Raw genomic sequence first — 12183 nt, forward strand, 5'->3', positions numbered from 1 at the left:
GTCAGAGTTGCTATCAGCCATTTCTCTTTTTTTTTTTTTTTTTTTCCCAGAGCTGAGGACCGAACCCAGGGCCTTGTGCTTGCTAGGGAAGCGCTCTACCACTGAGCTAAATCCCAACCCCGCTATGAGCCATTTCATATGGTTCAATTGGGGAAAAAAAAAAACAACTGCTATCCTATCTTATGTCCTAGCAGGACCCTGTTGCATAGATAAAAAGCTGCTGCAGGAGAGGATGTCCTATGCCATGTGTATAACATATTCAACATACAGACTAATGGCACTGTCTTTCCACATTCAAAGGTACTGCTGGTGAAGCAGAAACTGAGTCCAATTCCGACTTGACCTCCACGATGCATGTTAAAGACTGGTTGAGTCTTAACAGGCACAGAGAGGGGGGTAAGAGGCAGGAAGATTTTGAAATAACGTCTTCACACAAAAAGTTCATGTGGCCAATGATATCCAAATCGCACTCCCAAGTGGTCTTTGTTCACTTTTATCACATCTACCTCCTATAAAAGTTGTTGAAAAGCAAACGTTAAGACTACTTTGGGAATATGGACAACAAGACTGGAATCCTAGCTACTACCCAGGTGAGCTGAAGTGAAAAGGACTGCAAGTTCAAGGTCAGATTGGACAACTTGATAACACTATCTTACAAACAAAAATAAGTATATATGATGTTGAACACCTATTTATAATCTAGCAGTTGGGAGGCAGAGGCAGCAGGACCAGGAGTTCAAAGTCAGGCTTGGCTAAATGGTGGATTCAAGGCCAGCTTGGCCTACGACAAAAGACTCTTATCCCAAAAACTCAAAAACATAAACAGGGCTGTGGATGGAGCTCAATTAGGATCAATGCTAGCTCACCTAGGATACACAAGGCCTTGCGTTTAATGTCCAGTACCAAAAATTTTTTAAAAGGTGGGTAGAAACTCCACGAACAAGTTACTTGAGAAGTAACTAGCCAATGTAATAAATGCTGGCTGTGTTATAAGACAGAAGTTGACATTTTATTAATGCAGAACACAAATAAGGGGAGAGCACTGGTAGTTCAGTGGCCGAATCCTCTCCTCCCAGAACACAAACACTGTCATGAAATGACTTCTTAGGGAAAACTGGCCACATTCAGTGTAATATGAAGGGTCACAGACCTCGTTCAGAAACGTGTTTCAGTGAAGGTATTTTGATTTCCAATGAGGAAAGGCTTTTTTCCAGTTTCCATAAGACTGTGCTGAGGGCCATGGCAGTAGTATACAGCAGGTGACAACTAGTGTTTGACAAGTCGACCCACCAGATGTGTTAACTCCCTGATGGGGAGTCGCTGGCTGTGGAAACTGGTTGTTTTCTGTCTATAACTTTCTCGGGTGTCACTGCTATGCCTCCCTGTAAGAACAGCTGTGGGGTTCCTTCCACAGCCCTTTGGTGTGTGTTTTACATCTCTGGACACACATTAGCTGTGGATTTCTGTTTAAGCTGTATAATTCTGATCAACAGAAATATTACCAGAATATTCTTCACTGACACAGGAAAGTAATAGCATTCTCAGTTTCAAAGACAGCCTTTTACACATTTTGCAAAGACCTTAGAACTAGCCCAAAATAGACTAAGGTGACCCTGCAGAATATGCACAAAGACTAATTCCCAGGTGTTGTTTATTGCTAAATCAAGGCCAGGCTGTTTACATCTAGATGTAGTCCTGGCAGCTCCCTTTCTGCACATACTCTGACTGCTCAAGGTTCAGTCAACTGTTTACTGTCTGGGACCCCTCACCAACTTAGAGCTACATGCATGGGTCAATGTGACATTACTAGTCTAAGAGAAACTACATGACTTATCTTGTGTTTTGAGAACGGATAGGGCCCTGAAAATGTAACTTACAATTGTCCAGAGTTTGGCTGTGAAGAGGCAGCAGCAGCGGTGTGGAGAGAGAAGGCTGTGTAGAGCTATGTGAGAGCTGCTGCAGAACGTGAGTGGTGTGTGTGTGTGTGTGTGTGTGTGTGTGTGTGTGTGTGTGTGTGTGTGCTGAGAGATGAAGAAGCATGAGAGAGGTGTGAGGAAGTGAGTGGGTGAAAGAGTGAGTAAAGAGTGAGTGAATAATGTAGAAGAAAGATATGAGTGTGAGAGAGAGAGCTGTGTAAAGAGCTGCTGCTACAGAGGAGCTGTGCCTAGGAACTGTAAAGCGCTGTAAGATGAGAGAGCTGTGTAAATGAGAGGTTTAGCTGTGACTGCATAGATATGTAACTGTGTGGAGACAGACAGAGTCAGAGACCATTCATAAGATGAAGTAAAGGAGAAAGTTAACATCAGAAAGCTGGTGTGTTTCCTTATTTCACCAGTCATAGATTAAAACTTATTTCTAATTACCCTCGGATAAAAAGTTTCCTACCCCTCACTACTCTGAGGCATTCCTTTTATGTGGTGGCATTGTGTTCCCCAAAATATTGTGCACCCTAATAAACTTATCTGGGGTCAGAGACAGAACAGCCACTAGATACAAAGGCTAGAAAATGGTAGCACTCACACCTTTAATCCTAGCACTCCAGAGGTAGAAATCCCTCTGGATCTCTGTGAGTTCAAGGCCACATTGGAAACGGCCAGGCATGGTGACTCACACCTTTAATCCCAGAAAGCGAGCCTTTAATCCCAGGGAGTGGTGGTAGAAGGCAGAAAGGTATATAAGGCCTGAGGACCAGAAACTAGAAGCATTTGGCCTGGCTAAGCATTCAGGCTTTTGAGCAGTTCAGCTGAGACCCATTCTGGATGAGGACTCAGAGGCTTCCAGTCTGAGGAAACAAGACCAGCTGAGAAGTTGGCGAGGTGAGGTAGCTGTGGCTTGTTCTGGTTCTCTGATCTTCCAGTTCATCCCAATACCTGGCTCAGGTTTGATTTTATTAAAAAGAACTTTTAAGATTCCTGATACACTTTTATTACCGAGTGGATCATGGGAGCTGGTCTCTCACGGTCCAAGTTAAGACCGTAGTGTTGAATGAGCAGCATCCCCTACAGACACACATACCTGACCACTTGGTCCCCACCGCTGTTTGGGGAGGTAATGGAACCTTTAGGAGGGGATGTCTACTGGAGGAAGCACTGACTGGGGGTGGGCTTTGAGTTTACAGCCTTACCTCACTTTCAGCTCATTCTCCCTGTTTCCTGTTTGCAGCTGAAGTTGTGATTTCTCGGCCTCCTGCTCCAGTAGCCTTCTGCCATTATGGACTCTGCCTCTAAACTGTAAGCTGAAATAAACTTTCTGTCCTCAAATGCTTTGGTCATGATGTTTTATCACCACAAGAAGCAGCTAATATACAGACGCAAACACATGAATAACTCATCTCCCACAGTGATCCACAAAGATCCCCATTTTTTTAGCCCCACATGTTGAGACCTAAAACAATTTACACACTCTACACGATTCTCTTTTTTTATTTTTTAAAAAAAGACAGATTTAGGATTTGGTAAGAAATTACTGAGTTCCATTTTTTTTTAACCTGTGAAGTGCTACAATAATGGAGTAAATAAATAAGATTTTTAAAGTTCAATGTTTACAGACATATTATAAAAAATGACTGAATTACAAGACATTAAATAATGTTGATACACACCAGGAAGGGATTTGGGCAAGGAAAGGCACGTCATTTCACCACAAGAAATAAAGACCACAGTTAGAAGTTAGTGGGTAGCCACAGCTTTAGATCTTGTGGTGGTGGAACCCCCGGTTCTGAGGGTCACTATTGGTAGGACCTCCCATATAGTACTTAGCTGGAAAAGAGCAACTGGGGAATTGATTGTGATTCTTCGAATGCTCTGTTTAAAAGAAAGTACTCTTTTAATAAGCCCGGTGTGTGGAGGGGAAGCAGCAAAAATTCACAATGGTTTGGTAACAATGAAAATCCTCATGAGTTTCAGTTTTAAAAAAAAAAAAATAGTATAATGTAAGATTAATCAGCTTTTTTCATTGAATTGAAATTTTGCAGTTAAAAGCTACAATTTCAAGTAAACATCATTTTTCACTTTTTTTTTTTTCCTGTAGACAATCACAGTATAAACAGCTGCCATATTTTACCTCAGATGAAGCAATGTACCAAAGTTTAGGGACAAGAATGCTAAAAATAATTTCTCAATTTCATGTGCACACATCTTCAGGAACACTGGTTCTGCTAGCTGATCGGTATCAACAAGAGGAAAGTAAACTTGAAGTTTTGACAGTGATAAGAGATCTCATACAGAAATTAGTTTCTACACTCCTGGATTTAGCAGACATCAGCAGACACTGTTCTGGGTCAATTTTCCACTGCCAACGTTCTTTCACAGAGTTGGGTCACATCTCTCCAGTTCCTTCTCAACCTAGATCAGTCTGGTAAAAAGCCTGAAGCACTCAAAGTAAGCCACACACTTCTTAAGTGGGATTTACTGTGGATTTAGTGGCACTGTATATAAATAAAAGGGACTTTTAGGATAAAATGGCATATCCACAAAAATAAAAATTAAAGACAATTGAGAGGAAGACAAGGGAAAACCTCAACAGTTAAAAAATATTAAAAACAGCATCGTCAAGCAGGCAGCTGCCCATTCACGCCACTCGATAGGCCTTCATTAAGGTGTACTCTTTCCGGTTGGTGTGGGCAGCCCAGATGAAGAGAGCAGACGCCATGAACTGCAAGGGAGCCGAGACGCAGGCCAGGCAGAAGGACCATCCAAACTCTCCGGATACATTCTCCGGCAGCCCTAGTTTCTGGTGTAGCAGTTCAATGCCAGCAACGTAACAACTTACAGAGCCCAGTGTGCACAGACCTTAGGAAGAAAGTTAGAAAACAAATCGTGACTGCACAAGAGCACAGGAGAAAGCTGCTCACAGGTGAGACAGTGCAAGGGCATGCGAACGTTCACAAGTTACAAGACAGAGATTCGAGAGAACTCACTAACGCACCTGCGAGGAGATGGAGGATGCCCGTGGCGATGGTGGGGTACAGGCTGCGGCAGATGCAGGCACAGAGTCCAATCAGAGCCCCGAAGCACATCAAACCCAAGCTAACGAAAGGTAAGAGGAACTGGCAACGCCAGAGATCTAGTTTTAAAAAGGAGGGGTAAAAAAATTACTTCAGACCGTTTTTCTACAGTGGCAATTTCTTTCATATTCTAAGGGATTAACTAGAGCTTTTCTCAGAAGGTGAGAAACAAGTATTTTAATATCAAGGCCTTATTATTTGAAAGGATTCCAACTTTATCCTAAAACAAATAAAGGGCCACTAACAGTTAAGTTACCAAAGGTTAAGTATGTGCCACGCAATGTATGCTATTCCCGTGCTTGAATGAACCCTCCCAACATCTACTACTATCTGTTTTTTTGTATCTGAAGGACTGAGACCAGAGGCATTATTAACTTATACACACGAAGAAAAGTGAAGAAACAAGATTTGAAGTAATGTAAAGCATAGGTTCCTTCTACAAACAGACAGAACGAAAGTCTGTGCATGATCACAGACAGCTGATAGCAAGTAAATAAATCATGATGACAAAAGGGGACAGTGGACATGGACCGTGTCGGGCACTTAGTGGTAGCTGTAAATCTCATAAATTCCCTTTGTTCTCACTGTTTTCTAGAACAGCATTCAAGGCTTTATTTCTAAATATTAGGCCTTCCCTTAAAACTCTGCTCCCAATACCCTTCTTCCTCTCCTTCTCACTGTGAGGTGAGAATCTGCAGCTACCTGACTGCTTCCTTTCATAATCCTGTCCTAAAAACTGTAGCTCAAACCTGAAGATGCCATTTCATTGGCAGTCTAATCACCGAGGAACGAAGTGCTCCTGACACTGTTTGCTTTGGGCATCTACTCTTTGGCTACTACTACCTAGGATTGGAAGGGCACTGTCAACAGGCCTGATACTGAGCCCTTGAGAGATCTCAGCAGCTTCTACAGGTAAGCTCATGTGAGCTCAGGCAACGGGAGTGGGCATCGCAAATACCAAAGGTTATTCTGTAGTCTACTAAATTCCCCTTCTGTGGGCCCACTAATAACATCTTTTGGAGATCTGGACTCCACCCTCCACTGTTTTAGCTCTCTCGACTGCAAATTATTTGAAGTTTGTTAAGTAATAATAATATCAGCCATGGAACAGAGCTTATTGGCATGCTGTGGGGAAACGTAATGCTGACATTGTGCACTAACATTCCAAAAACAGAGTTCAACCAAATACATATTCTTCTCCCAACTGTCCTGCTGAGAGCCAAATACTCACAGGTCCGAAGCAGATCAATTCCACTATTGTGGTTTCCAGGATCAACGTATTTCTCCATGAACTGTTCATTTAGTGTGAAACTCATGCATTTTGTAACCATGTCAAATGACTCTGCAATAAGAATGATGACTGCTTGTTACTTTCATGAAAAACATGCCATAATAATCTCTCAGTAATTATCTTTTGAAGTAAAAGGTGAAGCAGAAAGGCATTCCCCAGGACATACATAATCTTTGGCCCCCAGGGACACACAGGTCACTCTGTTGCCACCTCTGAGTCTCATTGACAGTCTCAAGATTCAGACACAAGAAAAAAAGGGAACAGTAACATGAGAGGTATGTTAGAAGATATGTTAGTAATGAAATAGATATATTAGAAGACTAGGAAATATGGACAGGAACACAAAATCTGAAGAATTCTGATCTTCTCCCCCAAACGTACTATACCAGCCATAATCCTCAAGAGGTGACATATGTCAACCTGTCCAGGTTCTCGGACAAGAAATGTCAATCATTCTTGTCCACATACATTCTTGTCCACAACAGAAAATCCTAACAGCTCTTCCTTCAAAATAAATGTAAGATCCAGCTACGACCCAGTGCTGCTATGCTGGTCTGATTCACTAGGATCTTTCACCTGAATTACAACAGCCTCCTAATGGATCCTGAGTTCACACCTGCACTCTGCCCATACGCACAGACATCAACCAGAGTGACCAGGTCAGGTCTCTCCTCTGTTCAATGTCCTGTCTCTCAATGGCTCTCTACAGTCTGCAAGGTGTTCAGAAATCCTAGCGTCCTGCATGAAATGCCTCCCTCCCACCTTCCCAGTATATGCTTCTGTGCCTTCTAAGTAGAACTGGAGGTTTTCCGATAAACTATAGCTGTGATCCCTTTCTTTGCATGTTACTTCTATTTTTCAAATACAGTATAATGCCATCCTTTTAACATATGGTAACTCAAGTGCGTTCTGCTACGATTTGAATACAATGATTCCCCAGTAAGAGGCTAGAGGAAGTAAATATAAACAAAAATGAACTGTAAAATGTTTTTATGAAGAATGCTAAGATTTCTACTTTAATACCTAAATTAAAATATTTGTGTCAATAAGAATGTTTGAAGAATAAATAAGAGAAACAACTTAGTTTTTTCCCCTGTAGTATCTTTTAGCTTATTAACTCTTTATAGTTGTACAAATCTCAAATACATACAGATTTAAAGGCAGAGGTGGCCAAATTATGTCCTCTAAAATACAAGACAAATGCTAGAAACCTACTATAACATAGCTAATTGTTTGGTTTGGGGTTTTTTGTTGTTTTTCAATATAGGGTTTCTCTGTGTAGCCCTGGCTGTCTCAGATCTTGTTCTGTAGACCAGGATGGCCTCGAACTCAGATATCTGCCTGCCACCACCCGGCTAACATAGCTAATTATAAGAGGACAATCAACTCGCATTTGTTGACGTGACTTTGAATACCATTTCTTCCACAAATTACCAAACATTTAAGATCCTCAAACTAATTCCTCATGACATGCGAAATGAAGAAAAAATTTTCTAATTAGCAAGTAAGTCTGAGGATTCCAGTGGCTTTCCCAAGATTAGGAAGTCACTGATCCAACTGGTATCAGTGAGGACATCGGAAACGCACAGAAATTGAGGGAAGGAAATGGTAGGAAAAAAACAAACACAGACGATTTCTTAAGGCGTGCACAAACCTGCTTATGCATCACCGAGTAATCATTATTAAGTCATAAAGGAAAGAGAAATGGAAATAAAGAATACCTGTCCTTTCTGGTGGAGCATACCAATGTGTGTTTTGGGGTATGGTGATACACCGTCTCCACAATCCCAATGTGCCATTATATCGGAACAGTGCATCATTATAAGTCTTTTCATCTGCCTCATCACCAAGAAACTCGCTCCAGGCCATTTTATTCGAATCACTTGAATTCTCTTGAACAGGACTTCGATATTCATACCAGAAGTCTGTGCCTATGGAGGCTGCCATGTAGATGGTGGAAATGAGGCTAAGCACACAAGCAATCACAAATGCTGTAGCAAAACGGTTATCCATTCTGGCATTCAGACTGCTCTGTTTAAGTTGAAGAAAGAAAAAAAGTTAGACCTCAAGAACAAATAAGAATATATATATATAAGAATATATATATATATATATTAATCTCAAACCCACCCTTTATCCTATTCCCCATCCCCTTTTTATAATGCATGTATCATTTTAAAAATTTACAACCAAAAAAGGCAAACGTTAGGTTTAAAACAAAACTCATTCTCATGAAAGTACTTATTGAATGCTCACATACCCAGGATGCTACGGAGACAGAAGTCTTGGCCTCTAGTCTATCACCTGCATACTAAAACAGACAACACTGAAATGGACATACACATTACAGATACAAACAACAGACATGCCCATGGTCAGCAGTGTAGCATGCACACATTAACTGCAGGTTTAATTTTTACAGACGCTACAAAATGTTAAGTGTTTAGGGTTTGGGTAAGAAAAAGACGTAAGAAAAGGAAACTAGGAACCATCTGCTCTTCGGTGGGAAGGCTTCCAAAATAAGGGCAGGAGTGAGGAGTTATTTGAAAATCAGAGTTGAAGGTGTTAACCCAAAGGGAAAGTTTGTTTTAAGTGTATGTCATAGCAAAGAGACCAATAACATCGTTAGGTATCAATCTCCCCCAATCCAATTAAAGCTAAGCCAAGCTTCCTGACACAGCCAGCTTCTTACTCTCCCCATCCCTTACATTTCTCAGCCTCCAGAACTGCAATCCTGCTCCCTAAATCCTAAAGTACAGCATGTAGCCATAAAAACTAAATGATCCCTACTCGCCAATAGAAACGTGAGTTAGGCAAAATCTGAACACTCCCTAGGCGTGGACCGGGCTCCACGGCAGTAGTAAATGGCCGCGGTAAAATGACTCAAGGCGGATCACGCTGAGTCAAACCCTGCCAGGTGTATGTAGGTACACACCATGACCGCACCGAACCCCTCACATAAGCACCCGACCACAGGCTCACAAACTGGGGAGCAGAGTTTGGGGGGGAAAAAAATAGAAGTGACTCCGGAAAGACCGGGGCGATTGCAATTATCCACGGGACTGCCGTTTTGTGTTTTTGATTTTCAAAAATCTCGTCCATCCTGGTGCTCTCGGATGACCTTAAAGGCCGGGCTCTGGAAGCTGCGCCCAGCGCGGTCACCCTGGGCCTGCGGCACAGCAGGGCCTGGCATGGGCAGGCGGAGGCCGGCTGGGCTGGGCGGGTGTCCCGGGTACCCGAGCCCAGCCAGCCCCGGCCCCCTTGGCCCAGAGCCCCGCCCCTCCCCGCCCCTCCCGCCCGCCCGCCGCCGCCGCTCCAGCCTCCCCGCCGGGCCGCGCCAGCCAGGGGTCCTCTTCCCCCACGCCGCGACCCGTGCCGGCCCGCGACCCCGCGCACTCACCGCCCATCCTCTCACTCCACCGGCTTCGCCCTCCAGCTCCGACCACAGCACCCTACTCTCCCCGCGCCTCCTCTGACGCACTTCCCTGCAGAGCCCGCCCCCTCCATAACTCCCGCGCCTCCGCCTCCGCCTCCACCCTAGGCCGGGCCAAGGCGGGCCTGCGCCGAGGGGTCTTGTGGGAGTTGTAGGAAGACCGGAGGAAAAGCTGCTAGAGGCGGCGGAGAGCATGCCCGGTGCCGCGCGGGGCGTTGTGGGGAATGTAGTTCTCTCCGAAGGCAGAACGGTGCCCGAAGCAGAGGTCTTGGCTGGGGGATTATTACGCCTCAGAAAAGGAGGGACCAAGCTCCAGAAAGTGATGGGGGAGGGTCTTTGGTTACCCATAGACAAAGGCTGTGATTTATGTAACTCAGGTCTAACTTTCAGTCTTGTGCTTTCCTTACCATAATACCCTACCTCTAAATATTCGTACTACGGAGTAGATTGAACGTTAATGGGACTCTACTCTTCAAATATCGACACCCCTCCTCCCCATTTCCTACATCCTCCCTCCCATTTGAGCAAAGAATTCTTCTGTTTCGTTTAACTCTAACTAAAGATATAACCCAGCATATAACTAACGATATAACCTTTTAGGATGTAATTACATTATTCTCATTTGAAGAAATCCGTAATCAGTAAAATTTTCTTTTTCAGTAATTTTCCATTGGTTGATTTAAAACTTGTTGTGCTTTTGTTGTTGTTGTTGTGGTTTAGTTTGGTTTGGTTTGGTTTGGTTTGGTTTGGTTTGGTTTGGTTTGGTTTTTTGAAACAGAGTTTCTCTGTGCAGTGCTGGCTGTCCTGGAACTGGCTTTGTAGACCAGGCTGGCCTCGAACTCGTAAATCCTAAGGATACCAGATATCAAAAATGCAACTTTAACGTGTGAATGTAATATGAAATGGAGTTAGAGAACATCATTTCCAAAAAAAAAAAAAAAAACAGTCATTGGCAGCCTTGGAGACAGTAGATTGTGTGGCATGGAAGTAATGGGATGTTCTAAGCCCTCAGCTATTTCACAGGAATTTCTGAATAGGTAGCAAGAACTATTTTAGTTCTAAAGAAAAACATTTGGCCGTGAGTCTTTGGCTCATGGTTCTGGTTCGCCATCATGGGCTGTGTCTGGCAAAGGACTTCTGGCTAGCAAATGGACTCATGGTGGAGCATGTCATCTAGGTCCTACCTAAAAGAAACAAGATGTTAGCCAAATACACCATAACATCCAAATGACATGACTATAGATTTTCATGTATTACATCAAATCAAAAAACAATTTTGCCACAGGCATCAGCTTGAGAGCTTGATGGGTGTGCACAGACAAACAGTGAATATACAGTCAGACTTGTCAATGCCTTTATGTGCCAGACGTCTTCATCTACTGGCCTTCATTAAAAATCTACTTCCTGAAGTAACATGCTCAACTAGTGCAGGTAAAATGGACATTTCAAAAAGATGAGAAGAAACAGCCTAAGTTTATAGACAGAGACACTGAGGCCCATAAAGACTAACCAACTAGGAAAACATGAACACTGAGGTAAGTAAACTAATTTTGTGACTTTGGACAATTTACTTAATAATCATTAAGATAGGGTTGTCTTTTTTTCAGCATATGAATTTTTGAAAATAGCATGTGTCCTATGTGAACATTGTGAGGATTAGATAAGAAAATATCTAAAATACTAGGCAGTGGATGTTGTGGAATATTAGTTGAAGATGTGTTACATTCATTTATGCTGTGAAATATTTGCTTAATGACACAAAGATGTGTTACATTCTTTTATGTTGCATCTGTTTGACTCTGTGAAGCTGTGTTACTTTGCCTGCCTAAAATTCCTGATTGGTCTAATGAAGAGCTGAATGGCCAGTAGCTAGGCAGGAGAAAGGACAGGCAGGGATGTCAGGCAGAAAGAATAAATAGGAGAAGAAGGAAGAAGAGGAAGGAGTTGGAAAAGGAGAAGAGGAGGAGGATGCCTGGGGCCAGCCATCCAGCCACACAGCCAGACATGGAATAAGAAGGAAAGAAAAGATATACAGAAATAGAGAAAGGTAAAAGCCCAGAGGCAAAAGGTAGACAGGATAATTAGTTAAGAAAAACTGGCTAGAAACAAGCCAAGCTAAGGCCTGGCATTCGTAAGTAAGAATAAGTCTCCATGTATCTATTTGGGAGCTGGGTGGTGGCACCCCAAAGAGTAAAAAGAGCTAAAAAAAAAAAAAAAATGGACCTGAGGATTATTAAAGAATTGTTGTTTACAACCGAATGTCTACAGTGTTTAAATAAGATAGAATGAATAGTTTTTTTAAAAAACTGCTGATTTCCCTGGTAAAGAAGAGAAGCCTGTTGTGAATAGAGGTAGATGTCCTTACTCACCTTGGATGGCTTCTGGACTTGTCTACTAACCACCAAGTGACTACAAAAGACTTGCCAGGAAGGCATTTCCAATGGGCTTGATTAG

General features: G+C 42.7%; 1 protein-coding gene across 4 annotated transcripts; it reads right to left on the reverse strand.

Moving 5' to 3' along the window:
• Nucleotides 1–3110: 3110 nt before the first annotated feature.
• On the reverse strand, nucleotides 3111–9980 carry Cldnd1 (claudin domain containing 1). Of its 4 annotated transcripts, none has more exons than XM_059277424.1 (6): nucleotides 9697–9980; nucleotides 8557–8607; nucleotides 8018–8327; nucleotides 6237–6347; nucleotides 4927–5064; nucleotides 3111–3235 (listed from the first exon to the last, which is right to left on the reverse strand). In XM_059277424.1, the coding sequence occupies exons 1-6, from the start codon at nucleotides 9922–9924 to the stop codon at nucleotides 3132–3134; spliced, it is 942 nt and encodes a 313-aa protein (XP_059133407.1). In that variant the 5' UTR covers nucleotides 9925–9980; the 3' UTR covers nucleotides 3111–3131. The 4 variants fall into 4 exon arrangements, with proteins under 4 accessions (XP_059133407.1, XP_059133405.1, XP_059133408.1 ...); XM_059277422.1 differs by lacking the exon at nucleotides 3111–3235 and adding an exon at nucleotides 3407–4790 and having other exon boundaries at nucleotides 9697–9979; XM_059277425.1 differs by lacking the exon at nucleotides 3111–3235 and adding an exon at nucleotides 3407–4790 and having other exon boundaries at nucleotides 8557–8600; nucleotides 9697–9714.
• Between the last annotated feature and the right edge of the window lie 2203 nt (nucleotides 9981–12183).

Source organism: Peromyscus eremicus, chromosome 12, assembly GCF_949786415.1.
Source record: "Peromyscus eremicus chromosome 12, PerEre_H2_v1, whole genome shotgun sequence".
NCBI lineage: Eukaryota > Metazoa > Chordata > Mammalia > Rodentia > Cricetidae > Peromyscus > Peromyscus eremicus.